The sequence below is a fragment of the Cinclus cinclus genome, chromosome 3, assembly GCF_963662255.1.
Source record: "Cinclus cinclus chromosome 3, bCinCin1.1, whole genome shotgun sequence".
In the NCBI taxonomy this organism is placed as follows: Eukaryota; Metazoa; Chordata; class Aves; order Passeriformes; family Cinclidae; genus Cinclus; species Cinclus cinclus.
In genome coordinates this window covers 80175974-80197543 of record NC_085048.1, presented here as the reverse complement: position 1 = coordinate 80197543, position 21570 = coordinate 80175974, and the positions used below count along the sequence as shown (strand labels likewise).

Sequence of the window (21570 nt, the reverse complement as noted above, 5' to 3'; positions counted from 1 at the left end):
GGCTGATATTCATGCTTTGTGTCATCCAGGTCAGGAGTTCTTACCAACTGTGCCAGGTGGCCACAGTGAGAGATCCTTCTCTACCGTCATCACTGTGACACTGCACAGATGCTGTGGAAACAGGATGAGTGATGCAGCCCACCTGCCCACTGCTCCCTGTTATGTTACTTAAGCAATTAAAGGGAAGCTAATACCCATCCCTTTCAGGAAACGTTCAGGCTCTGGATGAGATAGTGGCAATATCTCTAAAGATGAAAAGCCAATAACAGATTTATTACTGGGCTGATGCATTACCACAAATGGCTGTTGCAGGAGTTCTTCACAGAGCAAATACAGAGGAAAAAAAAATTCCAACAGCCTGTTCCTCAAAATAGAGGGGAAAATACCCTATTCAGACCCCCCAAATAAATTGGGAGCTACCAGTGATTGTTCCCTGCCGTACTTATAATGTTTTCATCCAACATGTAAAGCCCTTGAGGGCTGTCCTGAGGCAGCACTGGGAGGCCATGACAGAACTTGTTTTGACTCGCTTTCTTAGCTCTGATAATATCCCAGTGCCATATTCTTCTGTTACTGTCTACTGAGACTCCCAGATGGATAAAAAGAGCTCAGCCTTTTCTTACTAAACCTGACACGGTCCCCTTGAACCAGTACCGTGGAGGGTTTCTTTCCCCCACTAACGAGCACCATGGCCCTCTCCTTCCCGAGAGCCAGTCAGCATTAATGTCTACTCAGAAACTTCTCTATCACCATTCCTCCTTCTAGTGGGTATGCCATACATCAGTCTGTACATCTCTGTCACCCACACCTGCGCTCTCACAGACGCTCTCTATCTCGAGAGCACCTGAGTGGGTCACAGAGTGGCCACCTACCAGATGGCCAGGAAGCTTCTCCCTCGGAGCACTGCTGGGTTCCAGCAGAGCCAGGGATGCCCCCGCACAGGGCTGTGTGGGCACACACGTGCAGCCACGCTCCCCACGCTTCAGGAATCCTGTGAGATGCCACAAACCGCGGCTCTGTGGGAAGTCACACGCTCCTGGTGCGGCACCAAACTGGACAAAATTCAGATAGCAGCAGCACTGTCCCTCTACTGACGGCCTCCTGTGGGACCCATGCTAATTGGAATACAGCCACCATTCGAGGAGGAGCCCGTGCACTCCCTCCCTTCCCCCACCAGCCCTTCAGTTGCCTTCAGCACTGTAGTATTCCCTGGTTTGTTCTGGAACTAGAGAAGGATACTTGTACTTGGTAAATAATGGACCTTTCAAGGTAGTACCTATAAAAGCAAGATCGTTGCTGAAAACTTTTCTTCATTGTCTGGACGAGGATCTGCTGAAAGAAACTGTTGGAGTGTGTCGTTTCCCTTCTGCGGGTGTTTCCTTAAAGGAAAAAAAATAAAAAGGGACTGGCGGGCTGCCAGGCTGTGGAGGCACATAAATATCCTGGGGTTGTGCCAACGCAGCCGCTGAAGCAGCAGCAGCAGCAGCCCCCTCCTAGGAATGTCCGGGAGTCGCTGGGAGATGCTGATTTTCAGGAAGTGTCTCCTGACCTGCACCACCTTCTCCCCCTGCAAGCACACTGTGGAGTTTTCTCAGTGCCGATCAGGGCTGGGCTCAGCGGGCAGCCCTGCGGACTGGCGCACTGGATCGCAGTGATTGCTCCCACCTCCTTTCCTTTGGAGGAATCAACTCCTATCGCAGCCACATATGGGAACCAGCCCGTCATCTCGAGCTTTGGCAGCTGGTGTGATGCTTGGTGGGCTCTGCTCCACACAGGATATACTTCTCCTTGTAACAAAGGGGCAGGCAAGCTCATGCAAAAGGTGTGACTGATGGAATATCCTAGGTCCGGAATCCAAACACCCAGATTGTGACATTTAAATGTTGTTTTCACTGATACTTAAGTATTGAAATATTTCCTATTGAGCTATAACAGCTGCTTTCTCCAAGGTCTCTCAGACTAAACAGGGTGAACACACAAGACATTTAATTTGCCCAAGTAATTTACAACTAATGTTTCTTTTTGAGGTGCTTGTCTCACTACGTAACAATATATTAGATTTTATTATAATTATTATTGTTTTTGTTGTTGTTTTATAGGTCAACTGCTTGCCTAATGGAGTGTCCACTAGAGGCTGGGAAGCAGTTCGCTGAATTGCAGACCTGCTGAAGAGGATGGGACTTACAGGGGCTAAGTTGAATGTGGGCCAGGAGAGTGTTCTCTCTGCAAATAAGTCAACCTGCAGTCTGGGCTCCGTCAGGAAATATGTGGCCAACGAATGAAGGGATGCACTTATCTACCAGTACTGACACCGCTGAACAGTGAATCTAATATTGCTGTCCAGCTTTGGGCTTCTTTTGGGCTAAATAACAATGTTAAAAAATTATAGAAACTCCAGTGATGGGCTCCTAAGGTGTCCACGGAGCTCAGGGCATGCCCTCTGGAAAGACAGTGGAAGGAGTTGGATTTAATCTGTGGGGGTGAACTAATAAGAGCCTAATAATGTCTGCAGGACAGTTACAAAGATGGAGTGAAGCATCTCCTGATAGCTGCAGGAGATGTGGCAGGGGCAATGGCCATGAACTCCAGCTGGGGGCTCCGGGCCAGGCAGGAGGATAGGCCTGGTTTACTCTGAGGGCAGTGCACTGGGCAGCCCAGAGAGGCCACATAATTTCCACCCTTTGCAGGTTTTCAAGCGTCATCTGGACAAAGCCCCAGCTGACCTGAGCACAGGTGACAGTCCTGCCACAAGATGGACTCCACATCCAGAAGCAAATCTCTATGATTCTGCAGCCTACAGAGAGACAGAGAATCTGCAAAACCCAAGGCAGGAAAAGCCCGGTGCCATGCAGAGGACAGCCTGTCTCATGCAAGAGCATCCCTTTTTGCCTTCAGGAATTGTTCTCTTCAGTGCAGTGCTCCCAGGATGGGTGGGAGGCCCCACAGCACTGCAGGTGCTCTGGCAGCAGCAGGGAGCACAGAGCACAAAGTGTGCAGCGTGTGGAGGCGCCAGGCTTTGGGTACACAGCTCTGCTGCTCACAACCTGCACGTGATACTGCATGTGGATGTAACTCTGGTAGCTCAACTTTACTGAGTCTTGTTTCTCAGCATGATATGAGCAAACCCCAATGTCACTTCTTTCAGAAAAAGTTGTTACAAGTAAATACCTCCTTCAAGACTTATTAATTTCTTTCCCACATCTCTCACTACTTTCTTACCACAAAGACAAAAAAGTCCTTTTATAATATGAAGCTTATCTTAGGTGCTTGCTCAACACCCCCACTAAGCTGAAAGTTAAGCAGAGCCCAAATATAGCTCTAGCTTGCATATGAGTACGTTACATGAAAAGTGAAAATAGAGAATCAGACCTTTCCTGTATCTCCCACCTTGTAAACAATCACTGGTATTTTAGGTGTGTATTAATGTCCAGGCAGATCTTCAGTACCATTCTGGGCCTTTTAATTTTGCAGTTGTCTTGGGGATTAGCACCATTTCAGAACTCCCCATGTCTAAGGCAAACAAATCTTTGTTCATACCTGGAGGAAAACCTCCAGAGGATAGAGTGGCAGAAGAGTTATCGCAGGCTAATGTGACATAAACAAAGGCCACATCAGACTAGAGGACACATGCCATAGGAGTTATCAGAGGTGTCCTAGTAAGCAGCCATCTGATCCTAGCTAAGGGAGAGTTAACACTGGGAGAGTGAGTACCCTTTCAATCTTTTTGTGCTAACCAGGCAGCAGATCCCCCCCCATCATTAGTGGAAATCGAATCTGCCCTGGGCTACCAAGTTGTAAAAAAATTTTGAGCATGAAAATGTTTGAGGGTAAAACTGAGTTTTCTTACCCATAGTTTTGATTTTAGTAAGTTCTAGGACCAAAAGTACTCTGCAGATCAAAGATTGTCTATTAAATCACACGAGATAACAAAAACTTGCTCTAAAGTTACACTTGCATATCAAGTCACCCATGAGTGATTGTATTTCTAGGTTTTTATACTTGCCTTTGTTTTTTGCTATTGAAGTTGACCACATGCTAAGCATTGAGCATCTTTTTTAAGCTACAGCTAAGTTTACATAGCAATCAATTAATTGCTGAATCCTCCTGCCTCTCCCAGTACTGGCAGAAAGACAAACTAAGGCAAGAGTCAGATCCAGAGTAATTGCAGCCCACATCCTGATTTCAGCCAGTTCCCTGTAAGGGGTGGCTCTGGAGAGGCCTTCTGTGCTGAAGGAGATAGCTGGTGCCTAGCAAAGCAGAGAAGCTGCACAAAATTAACTACTGATCTGCCACTGTTTAAAGAGAAGGCCTCCCTCCCCTCTCTACCTGCATGGGGACTTGGCCTGCGATGAGGATGTGTGTGGGACCGGTGCTTCTCTAACTTCACCACAGCCAGTCTGTTACATGCCCAAGTTATAGAGCTGCTCTTCTGAGTTTCTGCTTTCCCCTCAGCAGCTTTTCCTGACACCCTGGAGCTTTCCCCATCCTCCACAGTGATTTGGGCCAAGTTGTCTGCAGCTGTACTTACTCCTCCCTTGCTAGTTCACAAATACAGCATGTGTATGCTTCTTTGCTTGGGAGAGCCCAGCCCCTGGCAGTTAACATCTGCAGAAGTGTCCAAGTACTTCACATCTCTGCAACTCAGTTTGATTTCTTGTGGCTTAGTCTGAGGTTGACCTGTTAGAAAGTACTGCCCTAGTTTTTCAAAAGGTCATGGACAAGGAAACTTCCTAATCTTAAAGGATGACTTCATCACCTATTTCTATTAAAAGCATTGCTTGGAGTGTTGCAAGAAGATAAAGAAAGTGAGTGAGTAAGAATTTTTCTTTTAATGCAAGTGGCTTGGACTGCACAGGGCATTGTCAGAAGACTGATTTAATTCATTCCACTATCAGAAAAAGTGGGCACAACATTTAAAAATGTCTTTGCTGCTGAGCTGTCCTGCAGTAGGCACTGAAAGGAGCTGTGCACAGGTGCCACTTACACTGAGCTCCTACACACAGGTGGCAGCACTGCGGAGTACTCTGGGTGCAGCACAGGAAGCAGCCCAGCACACTGGAAAGGCCAGCTCCTGACAGCACAGCTGGGTTTGGGGACAGGGATGTCACAAGCCACCCCAGAACCAAAGCCTACCCCCGATGTCCCAGAGCTGAGTCTGTTTACAAAGTCCTTTCACGCAGGCCACCAGTCCTCGCCAAGACCGCGGCGTGTCGGGGAAGCACCTCCACGTACACAGCGTGTATCCTAGCGACTGTTTCTAGCGAAGGCAGAAATACAACTGGAGCTTGTTTGGTTGTTAACCGGGCGCTTCCCCCCGGGACGCGCAGCACAGCCCTGCCTTGAGCCTGCAGCCCCCTGGGCAAGGCGGGGCGGCCACAGCCTGCTGCGGGATGAGAGTGCAGCAGCTTCATGGACGGCGCTGCAAGGAGAGCACCACTGGCACTGCTGCCAACAGCTGCACAGGCACCATGTGCCATGATCCTCTTGCCACAGAGCCAAGCCCGAGGCTATCCAGGCTTGTAGTGTTAGGAAAATACCCCACCTCAGTTAGAGAGAGCCAAACCCAGTCTGCATTCCAAAAGGAAAAACGCCCCAAAACTTGAACCCAAATCCCAGTGTTGTATACCACTCTCTGTGCCACCGCCACCAGCAGCACAGGGCTGCTAGAATCCAGGTACCATTCTGCATGTAAACAAACCCTTGTAAGCGGCAAGAAATCACCGGACGTGACAGATGGCTCAGCCCTCTCGTTTGGGCAATGTACAGCTGTGCCCTCCTCACCTTCCTATAGCTATCAGCTAAATTTCACATCGTCCCTTTTAAAAACAAACTGTTTTTTAAAGTATTAGTGACCCTTTAGGTAACTGCTTCTCCAGAAAAGCCATTTTCACACGGCAAAATACATCTCTTCTCTAGGACTATTCAGAGCTACGTTGTGAGCAAGTGTGTGTGGGCGGACCCAGGCTGAATACACAGCTCCATGCAAGCACTGCTCTCCACTCAGCTGTGCCAAATCACGAGCGGTGTTACGTACCTGGACTTTTCCACCCCCTCCCTGAGCTACACGTGTCCCAGGTATAGCGTAAGCTGAATCTTTTTTGAATTCTGTTCCTCAGATAGTGCTGAACTTACCAAACCAGCTTTTGTTAGAGAGGAGTATTTTTAATAGAAACAGGATACTCCTTTTTGAACGCGAGAGTTGAAGCACTTTCATGTGTGGCTGTTTTGTAGGGGTTTTTTCTGAACACCATACAGCAAAGAAACTGAAAACAAAACATCCCAGACTTTTGAATTGAAATACAGGCTTTACAACCATAGTAAGTGTAGGCTCTTATATTTTAGTTTAAGACTATATAATTTTATAGAGTACCAAAATAAGCAAAGGATCAGCACTCCATACAAAGTGTTAGTTCTTGTGAGGAGAGTAGAAGGGAAATGGACTTTAATTACACTAAACTTTTTTTTTGCAAGTCTAAAGAAAACTCCATTTCAGCAAAACATATTTGGGTTTCAGTGCCCCAAATTTCATTAAATAGTTTCTTTTAAGACAATTTACATTTTTCTCATTCAAAGTAAAGGGATTATTTAAAGCACTATTAACAAGGAGGTGGTGCTGTTAATGTTTAATGTCAATATGCAATGGCATCTACTATAAAGGCTAGAAGAGCAACACAAGTTTATCTTTACTTCTGAAGACTACTAGAAATTGACTAACACTGGAGAAAAGTTTCAAGCACAGCACAGGACTCTAGCTCTAGGCTGCTGCCAGGAAGCCTCTGCTAGTCCAGACACTGCCACGGGGACTGCCAGCACACGCCAGGGCCCCCATGGCAGCAGTGCCGCGTGTTCTCACGTGTACCCCGTGTCCCTCTTGCAATGGGAACGTCTTTTCCCCTGTCTTAGGGCATCAAAACGCACGTTAGCAGCTAACATTGCCACTACAGTTTTACAGAAGCATAAAGCTGAACAGAATAGCAGTTAAAACAAATTGAAGCTCTGTTAAACTCCATTACAATCCTTCCTCCTGTCCTACTCCTCGTCCTTCTCCTGCTCCTTCCCCAATGTCTATTTTACAATAAAGAAGTGGATTTACATGATGCAAGCGCAACTTAAAGACTTTTGCCCTATACATGTAACCATGTTAAACTGCGAATTATACATGTGATAAATCTCTAACAGAGCAACCACCAGTTTTTTTAAAGAAACACAAGTACTTCAGCATGTACAGTAATGAGTTTAAAACTGTCCAACATTGTCGCTTTCATACATTCTCTTCCTCTTTATAGCATTAACGGGATTTTAGACCTTGATGGCGACAATCCCAAACAAGAGTAAAATGAATTTATTTTATTGCAAACAAACGTCTAGAGTTAAACTTCTCCACCCACTTTCTTTAAAGAGAAAAGGAATCAGCAGGCTAAGGAGATACACCCATTTGAGAATTGACATGATTAAAAATTAAGATATAAAATGGGTGACTCACAGTTTCATTAGCTTACAAAATGGTGGAGTAACTACTACAAGCACACTAGGTATACAGTATTTTGTGGGGAGAGTTATACAGACACACAGCTAACTTCATATAGATCCCATTAGACAACTGGATTTACAACAAGTTTTGTTTAATAAGAAATGGGCAAAGCCAGCCTCTTTTCAGAATCAAAATGCAGAACAAATGGAAAAAAAAATTATGGTTTTGTACCTTCACAAGTTTGAGCCTCCACAAGTAAAGCAACCGAGTTTTACAACTTTAAGAGCTTCTACATACACTCCATCATCACTATTTAGCCCCAGGTTTCCTCTTTGCCCCCAACATCTTATTGAGTTCCAAACATTACAAAAAGTCCTAGTTATTGCCAGTAACTTTTGCCTCCCCCTCCTCCCCTCCCCACCCAAGAGCTTGATAGAGAGGATGGAGCGTAATAGGGAGCTTTACATAATCTCATGGTATTTGAGGGCTACCACAATGCCTCCATATGAATCTGGTTGCTAACATTTCTATAGTATTGTGACATGACTCACGACTGTTTCTTAGAAATTGGGGGATGGGGAAAAAGGAGAAAATTCTTTAATAAAAAGACACCAGGTACAAAGCAACGTTTTACTTTTGTTGTGGTAAAAAAAAAGTCACATTTTACAGATAAAATGTAGAACCCTGAAATACTGACACATTCTCTTTTCGTGCACAATGCTGAGGTTCTCTTACGAATCACTTTAAAACTGCAATTAAAAATGTACAAAAAAAGAAAAGAAAAAATCAACCCACAAAGCTTCTAAAAAAGGAACCCGCAGGCACTTCCTCTTGTGGAATGTTTAAAAAGTTAGCCTACTAAAGAAAACAGTCGACTTCTTGTGAAGGTTTTGGAGAAATATGTATCAGTTCATTTATTTGGGTATTCAATAATATCCTTGGTGATAATGCTGACTCCATGGCTTCTGACCCCAGAATTGCTGCAACAGATTAATAAATAGTTAGTTTTAACCTGCAATCACATAATGGTTAAGTTTCTTACTTGGGAGAAAAAGAAACAACATTTAACAAACATCTAGTTCCCCTGGAATTTGAGAAGATTATAAGTCCTCTCCAACAGCAGCAAGTTCCTGAACAACTGAAGGCAGTGAAGAGTTCACCGCAGTAACGTGAAGCCAAGTACTACATACCATTAAGAGCATTAAGGCACAGCTGGTATTTGATATATCAAGACCATCAAGGCAGATTAAGTTTTGTATCGGAAGCTATTTATAGTGATATTACCTAGCATCAGAAGATTTTGCTTTCTACTTTTAATTATGCATCTATTTATTTTAGTCCACGTTTTCCAACATTCAAGTTAAGTAAAGCTGAGACTACTTACACCCTGCTGCCACTGGTTGTAGCCCTGAGATTGGTTTTTGTAGCCACGATTATTTCCCCTTCCTCTGAAGTTCTGCAAGAGGACAAAAGTTTTTAGCTACTTCATCTACATGCATTTTTCAGAAGCCTCCTAATACCAATCTTCATTATCAAGAAAACATCACACACCATATAGAAGTATCATTCCTAGGTTAATAGAAAAACACATCACCAAAAAATCCCTCCCTGAAAAACACTAGAACACCAAAAGCTTCCTTCCTTCCCTCTAGGCAACTGCTTTTTAACCATGGGGCAAGAATCTCAGAATTAATAAGCCAACTCTAACTGTTGTTGCCTGGTCTGGAAAGCTGGCTAATCCAGTTTTGACTCACCCTATTTCCAGCTGCTAAATGCACCAGGACAACTAAAAATACAAGAGCTTGTCTATTTTTAGTTAGGAAAGGCTGTAGTTGCTACAAGGATATGTTATCTGATCAGACAAAAGGATATGGGTCACACTACTGAAAATAGAAGAGCTAGCCCCCAAAACCTCCAGCAGAAGTTATGGTACAACAAAGGGACATTGATACAAGTAGATAAAATCTTGCTTTTTTGCTAACAAATTTCCCCCTGCTTGTCAGTATCAGGCAAACCTGAGCCATGTTTACTGGCTTGGGCTCCATCTGCTGGCTCTTCAGTAATCCAAATTTTGTTTTCCAACACTTCCACTGATATTCCATGAGGTAAGATCTAGGCTAGTGTGTCTTTACTGGTTGTGTTTGATACCAGACACCAAAACAAAGACTCTGTGCAGAGCTATTTTCAGAAAGTTCCCTACATGTTTGTTAAAGATACATTTTGACCCTCAGCCCAAACAACAGTTATTACACGGTAAGGGGAAGAAACACACAAAAAAACAAAGACAAGCCTTCACACATGCACTAAAAATCTTCATTTTTAACAGGACCAAGATACAGTCCTAACATGAACTGACCTCCCATCAGCTGTGACACAACATTCAGAGCCCTGGGCACACACACTAAACTAGAAAGGCCTTGCAGCATGGCATCAGGGTACCAGCACCACAACAAAGTTTGAGACTCCTCAGAGGCACCAGGGCTATGAAACAAGTACAGTAGTTCAACTGGTCAGCCCCCCTCACAAATCATCACCTGGTTGTAGTTTCCCCTGTTGGGCATTCCACCTCTGTTATAGTTTCCTCTGTTTGAGTAGCCACCTCTGCTTGGAAAGACAGGGCCACGAGGATACGGGTAGCCAATTGCTCCACTGCTGCCACCGCCACCACCACCACCTCCACCACCTCGCTGAGGCATGTTGCCTCCCCTCCTGTTGTATCCACCACGATTTCCAGGGACTGCAGGAGAGAATTAATTTAATCAAGAAATTGTTGGGTCTTACGCATTTCCTACACAAAGATGAACGGTGCAACCCGAGGTCTGACAAGCCTTGAGCTTGACAATTAACTATGCACTAAACATTCAACTTACTGAAACTGAGATCAAGGTTCCCACTACCTAATAACTGCAGTGCAAGTACTACATACAACCTTTTTCCCCAGCAGAAGCAACCTCCAGAAGTCACAGATTTATTTCCAGGCTCACCTCCTCCTCTGAAGTTGCCCCGCATGTTGAATCCTCCACGTCCTCTCTGACCCCTATTAAATTGATTTTTATTGCTCTTCTTGTTCTTCTTTGAGCCAGTGTTCTGTTTCTTTTCTGGTGGAAGAGCTTTCTTACTTTCTTCTTTATACTGTTCCAAAAGCTTCTGAGCTTCTTCTTTTTGCAACTCTACATAGATTATTTCATCAAAACATTCTGCTACCTCTGGCAGTGTGAAGTTCCCTATAATTGCAAAAACACTGAGTATTCAGCATCTACATTCAGCTACAATCAAAGCTGCAATTTAAACACCTTTCCCCCATTCTTCCTCCCACCCTCTCCATCCCCTCAGCACAGGGACAAAAATTACATAATCTGAGCAATTAGCAAATATGACAGTGAAAAAGGAAATAAACAATTCTTCATGGAGTTGCCAGTACTGTTCCAAACCTTGAAAACATTCTGCCTATCTTTTTTTTTTTCTTTTATAAGCCTCCACTCAGAACACCAGTTTCTGCCAAATATGTCACGTATATAGGGCACTTTATGCCAAGACAGCTTTGTGCATCTGCATGAAGCGTATCACCATAACTGAGTAGTGTTAAGGACTGCAGCAGAGGGAACACAATATAGTGTTATCCTACCAAGTTACAATAGTCTTCCAGTTTTGTATAAGTACAACTCTTTAAGATAAAGTGATTTTTTAGACTTCACGTTTACTTAATCCTTTAAACAGATACTCAGCATCCTAAAACACAGTATAGGATTATGTTCCATGCCTTTCATTTTGAGAACTGCATGCTCTGGAAGATCTTTTCCCTCCACCTCTGCCTTCTTTTGTGTTCTTTGCTTGTAGTCTTCATCTTTTGGGCAAACAACAACTGCTTTGCGCTGGAAGCCTGCAAACAGGCACATTTTTCTCCTCTGCGCAGCTGCAGACACATTTGTCTGAAAAAAATGCAGTAACTTACTACACGTAGCTGTCATTGTAAGAGTTAAGGAAGTCAACTTATGGTGTAAAGACTTCACCTCTACAAGAGCTTGCAATGAAGTTTACAAATAACTGGACATAAAGATGCTGCATAATGCAAAGTTACGAGCTCGTATCAACGTGTTAAAACACTATTCCTCCCACATCCCATAAATCTAGAGAAGTTCAGACAAGCATTCGTAGCAATATCTCAACTTTGTGTCCCCTGAATGAGTAGTAAGTCAGTAACTGAAACAACTATTATAACTTTAATCCCAATTAATTACTACAACACAGCCTATAACAAAGTTCCTTAACCGTTTTTCACTGAAGCTTCTACCTGATCCAAAATGAAATTCCGCTTCTTACGAGCTGCAATCTCAATGAACTTTCCGAGACACTGTGGAGCTCTCTGCAACAGTGTGTTAAGTTTTCCAGTGTCTGCCATCTGACGCTTAAAACCTGCAACCTACAGAGAGATTTCCCAAAGTTAGTCAGTGTAGTCCTGGTACATGTAGCTGACATTTTTCTTTGCTAAATGCTTTCCATCACTCTTCAAGGTTATTCAATTCAAGGCCACAGCTGCTGCAAACTCATAATTGAAATTCTCAACCCTCCATAGAATGCAAGAGATTTATAAACAAAGACTCCACAAGAATTGGCACCATTCAGTTCAAGGTATACTCATCACAATACTAATTCCAGCTAAACGTTCTCTTCTGAGAACAGTGATGTACAGAGAAGTAGAAATATATTCAGTAGTCAACAACAGCAGAGTATTTCTTACATATTACTGTAAGAAGCTTCAGAATCCTGTCATGTGTGAACTAGCAGCTCAGCAAGGTACTGAAATCTTTACACAGAACCATTAGGTTGGATAAGACCTTTGAGATCACTGAGTCCAACCTATGATCTAACACCACCTTGACAACCAAACCACAGCACTGAGTGTCACAGCCAGTCTTTTTTTCTTCAACAAGAATAATCACTAGCTAACAAGTAGCCAGTTTCTTTGATACAAAAGAACCCCATGACAGCCAAAGACTATGGATTTACAGCAAGTTTTCAACATACCAAGGAATAAAAGGTCTTATAACTTACCATCATTTTGTCCATAATAGTATTTGTCCCAAGAATGTTGTATTTCCCAGGATTTGCTGCGGCATGTTTGGTAACCCATGTAGTCTTGCCAGCTCCAGGCAAGCCAATCATCATCACCACCTATGACAAAGTTCTGCACTTGAGATACTACTTCAAAGATTTTCTTTAATACACAACTTAGTCCAGCAAGCCTAATGGATACTGAGGGGGGATGTGGGGGTGGGGAAAGTAATGGTGGTGAACAGGCCACAAGACACTAGGTATTAAAGCTCCCAAACAAAAATGTCAGGAGTGAGGTGGAATAGTGTCCTTAACTCTACCATTTCCATCCATCTGCTTTAACAACTTTTGAGATGATCATAAGAAACTTACTTCACAATCTTTCTTTTGCTCAGGTCCCTTTGGTCCTCGGACCCTATCCTCCAGGGGGACCTTCTGGATGAAGGTATACTCTTCAGGTACAGGGAAGTAAGGTTCTTCCTTCTGACCAAAGTTAAACTCAACCGCACAGTTATGGCAGAGAACATGTGGAAAAAGTGGTCGCCCATCAAGAACTTCCTTGCTTATTTTGAATGCAACACCAAGCTCTTGCCCATTCTTGGAGTATGAGAGTTCCACTTCATCACCATCAAAATTCTGTTTTTCAGACAAAGCATTATTTTGGATAAAATTAGCTCCCTTTATACAATTAATCAGTCACTTCACTCTACTGGCTATGTTCACTCAAGTTCTGTAACACTGTTATTTCATAAAGGAACTGAAGCTAATTTTCTCTTCTAATGAGTCACTGTCAATGATCATCTTGTTCAAGATTTGATTTGTTAAAAGGCTTTAAAGACATTTGTCCATGAATATAAAATCATGTTGCCAGGAGCCACTGTTAGTAATAGCTGCTGTTTCTGCTGTCTGCCTATGTTAAGCAACTTGTGTTGCTCACATGATTTTATGTATTTGCTTTACTGATTCTAACATCAAGGCAGCCTAAAAATTCAGGGATGTTTTCCCTCAGAAGAAAATATAAGTGAAAACTTACAGCAAAACATCCAATCACATCATTTTCATCAAACTTCTCACCAAAGTCTTCAGTCTCACAATTGCATGTCTTTATTCCTTTCAGAGAATACCCGTAAGAAAATTCTTCTTCACCTGAAGGAACAATTTAAACTAATTATAAACAGGCTTTCCCGTCTAACCTTTTAGACATAAATCACCTCACAACTACTTAAGTAAGCTGCTGTTCAGAGTGTTTTTATTAATGTCAAAACAAGCTATGACACCCCCCAACAGCTACACAAGCTCATTCTTCTCAATACTTTCACTTGAGACAGAATACCAGTTTAAGAGCCTTATGCTGCTGGTTCCAGATTCATGCCAACAATGAAAGCTGAACTGCCAGATAAAGATGTGAACAAGTATTTTTAAACTGTGAAGACCTGATGATGCAGTGGTATACCTGCTGTAACGTAGGCAGAAAGGCTTTCTGAAGTTAAGTCTCCAGGAGCACTTACCCCTCCCATTTTAAAGGGAGTTTAGCAGACAGTCAGCCTATGCAACAGCTGAGGATGAAGCTGCAAGGAACAAGCTAACAGGAAGTGTCAAACACAAGGACTCGGGTGTAACTTAAACAAAAAGCTGCTGCTGGTGTCAGAACATACCAACTCGCCATATTTCCCCCAAAAATGTGTTTCACAAACAAGTCATAAATATTATTATTATAATCTGCATACATAAAATGAAGTTGTACTTCTATCTTTGCAGCTATTTTCAGAAATTAGGATTTTCCCACCAAGCAAAACAAAAGATAATGTAGTTACCATGGGTTAGATTTCATACTATGCCGCACCCTTTAAAAGTGGAGGGAAGGGCAATTTCCCCTTTTTCTACTTATGACACTACATGAAAAAGACAAATCCTTTATCTTGTCGGGTATGCAACAATGGTCTCCACAACCCATACACGATCACTGGAAGAATTAATTCTTAAATTATGGCCCTAACCCTTACAGGCCTGAATACTCTGTAACTTTGGTCCTCATAATGAACTTCCTCACACCATACCCAGTGAATGACTCAAATTAAGACCACCTTTCACAACACAGACTACAGTCACTAAGCTTGTGCCCCATGCTTCAGAAAATACTTATTCAAACTTCAGCCACATCAACACAAAAGCAATCAAACATTTTTAAGTCTTACCGAGCAACATTCCACTTGTGTTCAGTGACCAGCCAACTCGCACTTCATGAATGTCAATGTCTTTTGTGTACAGGTGTTTAACAGGAATCTTTTCTGTAACCTATTTTTAAATTATTCAGTAAAAGGTAAGCAGTATTCATTACACACTAACAAGATGGAAGAACAAAAGGTAACATTTGGAACCTTTATACTTCGGTTAAATATTTGCTAAGTCTAACTGATCTCCTTTTGCAAAAATAAAACATGTTCAAGAATATGAAACCACAACTAGTGACTGAACAGTTCCATCTCCTGACTTAGGGATGAAGATTGGATAAGATGATGACTATAAACCTTCATCACTTTGTCACAGCAGTCTCTGTCAGTGGTCAAAAGTCTTAAGTCCTTGTGACACTGTATTAAGATCACAAACAACATGTATTATTTATTTAAAAGAAACAGCTGCTATGAAATTGGGTTTAACAGTAAATTATTTAGCTAAGAAAATGTGTAATGTATTTAAAAAAAACACTTCTTAAGAGACTAGGGAAAGTATTACACTATCCCTTTTCACTGTAAGCAGACTTCCTGGGCAAGCTGCCAGCTTCCAAACAACATAACCAGTTAAAAACGAAACAAAACAAAACAACAAACAACCTAAACGCACTGGAACCTACATGCAACCAGTTGTTTTTTAACTGTCTTTAGAAACTTTACTAAAAGGATGTGAACAACCCATCAGTATCCTATCAACCTCTGTAACTATTCCAGTCAGGTGACTGAGCCAAAACTCATTTGAAAGTGAACAGGACAATAAACAGTGACATGAATTTCACTTCACCGGCCTTCCAAAGTTACAGGTATGAACAGACACAAAAATCACTCCATGCAAAAGCCACGATAGTGGGATCACTGCCCAATTCTCATGGCAACATCTGCCTTTGAAAGCACTAGAGGAAGAGAACAGATAAATATACACAGGTCCATCATATGCACAGAAGCCTTTAACATTGTTAAGTAAAAACGAAGAAAGAAAAAGTAAAGCTTTGTGATCTTCTTCCTATTCCACCAACAAGCTAGAAAAATCGATTTATTAGAAGGCTGATGGCTCTTTGCCATTCTTACCCTTCAGAAGATCTCTCGTTCTTGAAATTCAACTACCTGCTAAATACTCATATTCAATGCATCACATCAGAGTTAATGATGTGGAAAGGGACCTCTAGAGGTCATCCAGCCCAAATCCCTGCCTAGAGCAGACCAAACTTAAAGACTAAGTAGAACCAGAAAGGACTTTTGGAATAATTTATAACCCTAAAAAAAAAAAAAAAAAAAAAAAAAAAAAAAAAAAAAAAAAAGTCGAGCTTTCTGTAATCTTCAGAAAGTACAAGCAAACTTCTGGCTAGAGAGTATGAAAATACTTTCAGTGCTGATGTATGAAATGCCAAATAGAATTTGTGGTTAAAAAACGAGACCAGAAGTCTCATATTCAGAACAAATGCAGTGTTTTGTGGGGCTTTTTTGGTTTTCGGGGGTTTTTTTGAATTTCTGGTTTATTGTTGGTTTATAAGAACTTCCATTTAATAAAAGAGGAAACAGTTTTGCAAACTGAGCCATCTTCTTGTAAGAAAAGGCCATTTAAAGAGTCCCGTTCACATCAATTAGTTTCAACCAAGTCCAAAAAATGTGACATGTATTATATTTAAGCATGCAAAAGTCTCCCATAAACATTAACTCACCTTCATCTCAAAGCAGACTTTGCCTTTAGAAACTCCATAGGAGGCTCTCCCTCCAGCCCAAAGGAAAGCAAAGCTTTCCATGGTCAAAGAGGAAGCACTAAACCGGTCTCTTGAGATTTTAAAATGCAGGTCACAGTTATCTGTTAACATAAAAATCATTCTGTTTACTCTGATCAAAAAAATAAGAGTACAGGCGTCCAATTTAATGCATTAAAGATGATGACAGCTTTCAAAGGTGATTTTAAAGACAAACTGCCAGCAAGTACCCAGGACTTCTCAGAGAAGTAACATGTCTTAATGGAACTGCAGACTGAAGCTCAGTCAAGAATCTTAGGAAAACCTAGCTAACAAGTAATTTTCAAGGTGCCATCTTCACTTCTGTCACCCCATTTCCCTCTATTTTTTCCATCTGCTTAAAAACCCCTAACTTTCACCTGATCTGTTAGAACCCTCTTTTGTCAGTTACTTCTTTCCATCAATACAGAGCCATCTGCATTCTGCTCTCCACAGTACCCTCTAGAGACCTGATTCTGAAGCAGCCTCACTGCTCAAGCCCAAACCTAAGCAGTGCTAAGAAGTAAACGTGAACACAAATGGTTTTGTTTAAGTACTGAATGTAGCCTTTGGTTAATACAGTCAATCAGCAAGTCAAATTAGATGACGTCTATTAAAATAAAGGCAGTTAAATCAGATGCAGATATGCTAAGCACAGAGAGTATGCTAACAGAACCTACTTCAGCCCAGAGACACACTATGAATCCACCTATCACTATAAGAACCTCAGTGAAACCTTGGTTTTACAAGCATTTTCAGAACTGCACACCATGAAACTGAAATGAATCTCCCAGTAGGTTTCAGAAAAATAACGCCAAATGGTAACAAGAGGTGCAGCATGCAATACTTGTATTCCCCAGAGCAATGAAACCACAGAAACAGCTCCAAACCTACCTGACTCTTACAAGAAAGGAGCAGAATGCACCACGTGCAGATTGTGCTCTGGTGTAAAACCTGCACGATGCCAGAACACACTAAAATGCAGTCTGCCCTGTACTACTGGCATGTGCAAGATTTTGTTTGCATACAGCCATCCCAAATTCCAAAAATACTGTTAGTGATCCAAGCGTTTCCTCATCAGTGCTGCTTTTATTTGATGCATGAAAAGCAGATAAAATCATACAGAAGAAACCCACCTTTCCAGCAAGCTACCTTTAGAATGGGAGAGGAGAACAGAATCTGAAGCTACAGCTTCTTTTTAAGACATGAGTAGTAAAAAGTACTTAAGAGTGGCTAAACCTCTTACACGTCTGGATCACTATCCAGAAGAGAGTGCCAATTCATTACACAATTCAGCCTTACAGCTGGGCTTGAATCTTATCTCTAAAGAGTCTGACAACACTTTAAATCAGAATTTGTCCAGTAACAATGTTTTCTACTAGAAAATATTATTACTACTAGACATAGTAATAATGAAAAGTACATATTTACTCAGCTATTAGAAAAATCCAAAGCTCCCACGGAAGTGGCTGCTCACCAGGTTAACAGCTAGAAACTCGAGACTTAGCAAAATGCCAGGGATGGCATATTCAGCAATTTATGTGACTGTAAACTAATACCTCCTTCCATTTCAAACCATGTATTGTGGAATAAAACCACCTGAAACTTCTAATAAATATGCCAAGACAATGCCACAAGTTAAGCTTTCCTTCCATGGCACTGTAAGAATCCAATAAGCATTATTTCAAGACCAAGTTTTCTAATATTGCACTGAATCCTTATACTTACCCTCAAAAATACAAACATCAACTCTGCCATTATGGCATGTTACAGCAATAGTAAAGTTTATAATCTACCTCCAAAAAAACCCCTGTTTGCAGGTGCTTCTCAATTTCAATGGTCTGCTGACCAATTCCCTCTGCCACGACACTTGCACAATCCACCACCCAAAGCCAACACACTCACAGGTAACATGAATGGGCCATTTTTGAGGCGGCATTACCAGATTTTGCTAAATTTATTAGAAAACGGAATACTCCACTGGTCAGTACATAAGTGGGGGAACTTATGTAGGAAGCTCACTTCCCAAACTGTATTTCATAAGCATTAATACTATTGGCTCTGAGCTCTCTGGGCAGTAGTGCTGGACAGCTGTTTCATTAAGCTGTCTCTAGGGTGTTCTATGTGCACTCTACACTTACCCTCCTAAGCTCCCATACTGGATTAGTGCTTTGGTTAAGACTTTTCACAGAACCGTCTCTATCACTACAGACTAGCTAGGAAAACCAAGCTTATTCCTGCTAACATACTCACATATCCTTCTGCTTTTTTATTTGCTAAAAACAGGTGGAAACACAGTGTTTTTCTCATTTTTAAAATGTTACCTGGTAACGAAAATCAACAAGTTTATCCTCCCCGTTTCAGAAAGTGTGGCATTAAGATTAAAAGCCTTAACACCACATCTTTCCAGAGCAAAAGAAAGCACATTTACTCACAAGTATCAAGACAAACCACTGTGTCGTCAAAATGTTCATCTTCTTCTTCCACAGGTGGTTGAGGGGACTTGGCCCTGAAAAAATGAAACCAAACAAAACATAATAAAGCTACATGTATTTTCACGGAGTTAAAAGTAACATTTCTGTAATCTATTCCTCCTCATCACAAAATACTGCTCAGCACCAATTCTTTATACCTGCTATATTTGTTTTCCTCAATGTATTCAAAGTATCCCCGGCCATGGTCTTCACGTGGTCTCTTCACTCCTCTCTTCTTCTCACCAGGTTTTTGTTCCGTTTTACCATCTCCTGTAACAGAAGTGATGATTTATTTTGATTAAGTTTTAGTTTAACTGGGAATAAAATCCATACGATGGTTTCAACTTTGTAAACTGCAGCATGCTGCAGCATGAGATAAACAGTAACATCTTAAAAAAGGAATTTTGCTATGTTACTAAGGTAAAAGCCTGTATCTTGAATATTCACGGGGGACTCAAAACTTATGTCCAATCAGAAAAGATTTAGCATACAGAGGTTGCTAATACAACAGGTAGCAGCCAGTATGGCCCTCAGTGTAATGATCCCCACTGAAAATCCGGAAAAAAAAAAAAAAAAAAAAAAAGCAAAAAAAAATTTAGAAAATGAAAAAAATTAAAAATAAGCAGCCAAAAAACCCCCTCCTGACCCGCCGCGCCTCCAGACCCGCAACACCATCACCACCCGCCCACCACGGGGGGAGCGGGACATTGCCGGCCTCCAGCAAGGGCACCGTGCGATCCGCACGACTGCGCCTCCTCCCGGCGGGCCGCGGGCGGGAGCCCCAGGGAAGGGATTCCTCCTCCTCCTCCTCCTCCCGCCTCCACTGTACCGCCAGGCCTTCCCAGCGCCATCCCGTGCGGCGGCGGCGCCCAGCCCGGAAGTGACGTCACGCGCGTCGAGCGCTGCTCGGCGCACAATGCACAGCGCGCCCCAGCGGCCCCTCCGCCGCCCCTCCCCCCGCGCGCCCCTCCCCCCCCCCTCCCGGGGCAGCACGAGGCGCGGGGCCGCCAACGTCCTCCCGCGCGCGCCCCGGAAGCCGCCCCCCCCACCCCCGGACCGGGCAACCCCCGTCATGGCGGGGGGGGGATGGGATTAATGGGCCCCCGTTTCCACCCCTCCACCCCGGTTCCCGCCACCACGCTCACTCACCCCCAGCGCCCTGCGCCCCGGGGCGGCCGCCTCCACCGCCGCCTTCCGCTTTCTTCTGCTGCTGCTGCTGCTTGGCGGGGCCCGCCGGGCCGGAGGCGGCGGCGGGCCCCGAGGCGCCCCCAGCGCTCTTGCCGGGAGCCTCCTTGGCGGCGGCGGCGCTGCGCGGCGGGAGGAGCGGCGGGGGCTGCTGCGGCTGCTGGGGCTGCGGCGGCTGCTGGTCGCCGTGGCCGTTGGCGTCCCCTGCCGCGGCCTCCTCCTCGTCGGCCAACTCGTCCTCCCCCTCTTGGAAACCCTGGTCGTCGCCGTTCTCATCCTCCTCCTCCTCTTCCTCCTCCTCGCCGCCCGCCTCCTCCTCCATGGGGCCGCCCCCGGCCCCTGCCCGCTCCCCGTTCTCCTCGCCCAGCTCCATGGCGTCGCCATCGGCGGCCTCCAGCCCTTCCTCGTCGTCGTCCTCCATGGCGGAGGCCGCGGCCTGGCCGGGGCCTCCCCCCTGGCGGAGCTGCGCGGCGCCCCCGCCGCTCTCGGCCGCCTCCCCCTCCACGCTGCCGTTGCCGGGCTCGGCCGCGCCGCTGGCGGGGCCGCCCCCGCCGGCCTCCTCCTGGTCTAGCGCGGCCTGGAGCCGCTCCATGAGCTCAGCCTTGAGGCCCTTGTCGGAAAGGCGCCGCTTTTTCAGCTCCTCCTTCAGCTCCGACACCTTCAGCTTCTTCACGTTCACGGGCGAGCAGCTCATGGCGGCGACGGCGGCACTGGCGGCTCGGTCCCTGGGCGGCGCGCGGGCGGCGGCGGGCAGGGACAGACGGGCGGCTCTGGCTCTGCCTGCGGTGCGTCGGTGCCCTGGCGGGCGGTGGGAGCGGGCGGGAGGCGCGGGGGGTTCGTGCGGCTGCGGGAGCTGCGGAGCCGGACCCGCCTGGCGCCAAATCCTTTCACCGCGAGCTCGCGAGGGAGACGCGCCTCGCGGGGCCGCGCACGCTCCGGCGCCGCGCGCGCACCGCCCCGCCCCCGCGCACGTAGGCCCTCCCGCGCTACCGTAATGACCGCTTTACCGTAAATACCCGCCCGAGCGCAGCACACCCTGCCGCCCCTCGGCCCGGCGGGTTCCGCGGCGGATCGGGCGATGCACCGCTCCGGCACAATGAACCCGCTCCCGGCTGCGCGCCACCCCCCTGCCAGCTTCCGCCCGCGGGAGGCCGCAGCCTGTCCGAAATGGCCCCCCACCACGGGCCCGCATCCCAGCCGCAGCCTCGGAGCGCTCTGTCCTGATTGCCCTGTCTCCCCTGCGCCCATGTCGGGCCTAGTCCCGCACAGTTTATTGCGTACGGCCTTTGAAAAGGGGCACTGCTGCTCGAAAAAGTTGCCCTGGCGCAGCCCTGCTAGCGTAGTTACGTAAGGGCAGGAGCAGGGCTGAGCCTCAACCAGAGCCGGGATAACAAAGGTTCTCCGGTGCACGAACTCCTAGGCTG

The 21570-nt window shown here is 44.8% G+C and overlaps 1 protein-coding gene across 3 annotated transcripts; it reads right to left on the bottom strand.

The window, feature by feature from the left end:
• Positions 1-8087: 8087 nt before the first annotated feature.
• HNRNPU (heterogeneous nuclear ribonucleoprotein U) lies at positions 8088-20951 on the bottom strand. Of its 3 annotated transcripts, none has more exons than XM_062490290.1 (14): positions 20111-20951; positions 19120-19231; positions 18923-18996; positions 16434-16573; positions 14719-14818; positions 13557-13669; positions 12896-13159; positions 12524-12643; positions 11763-11891; positions 11232-11400; positions 10456-10695; positions 10006-10208; positions 8856-8927; positions 8088-8451 (listed from the first exon to the last, which is right to left on the bottom strand). In XM_062490290.1, the coding sequence occupies exons 1-14, from the start codon at positions 20838-20840 to the stop codon at positions 8398-8400; spliced, it is 2520 nt and encodes an 839-aa protein (XP_062346274.1). In that variant the 5' UTR covers positions 20841-20951; the 3' UTR covers positions 8088-8397. The 3 variants fall into 3 exon arrangements, with proteins under 3 accessions (XP_062346274.1, XP_062346275.1, XP_062346276.1); XM_062490291.1 differs by having other exon boundaries at positions 19120-19228; XM_062490292.1 differs by having other exon boundaries at positions 20147-20951.
• Between the last annotated feature and the right edge of the window lie 619 nt (positions 20952-21570).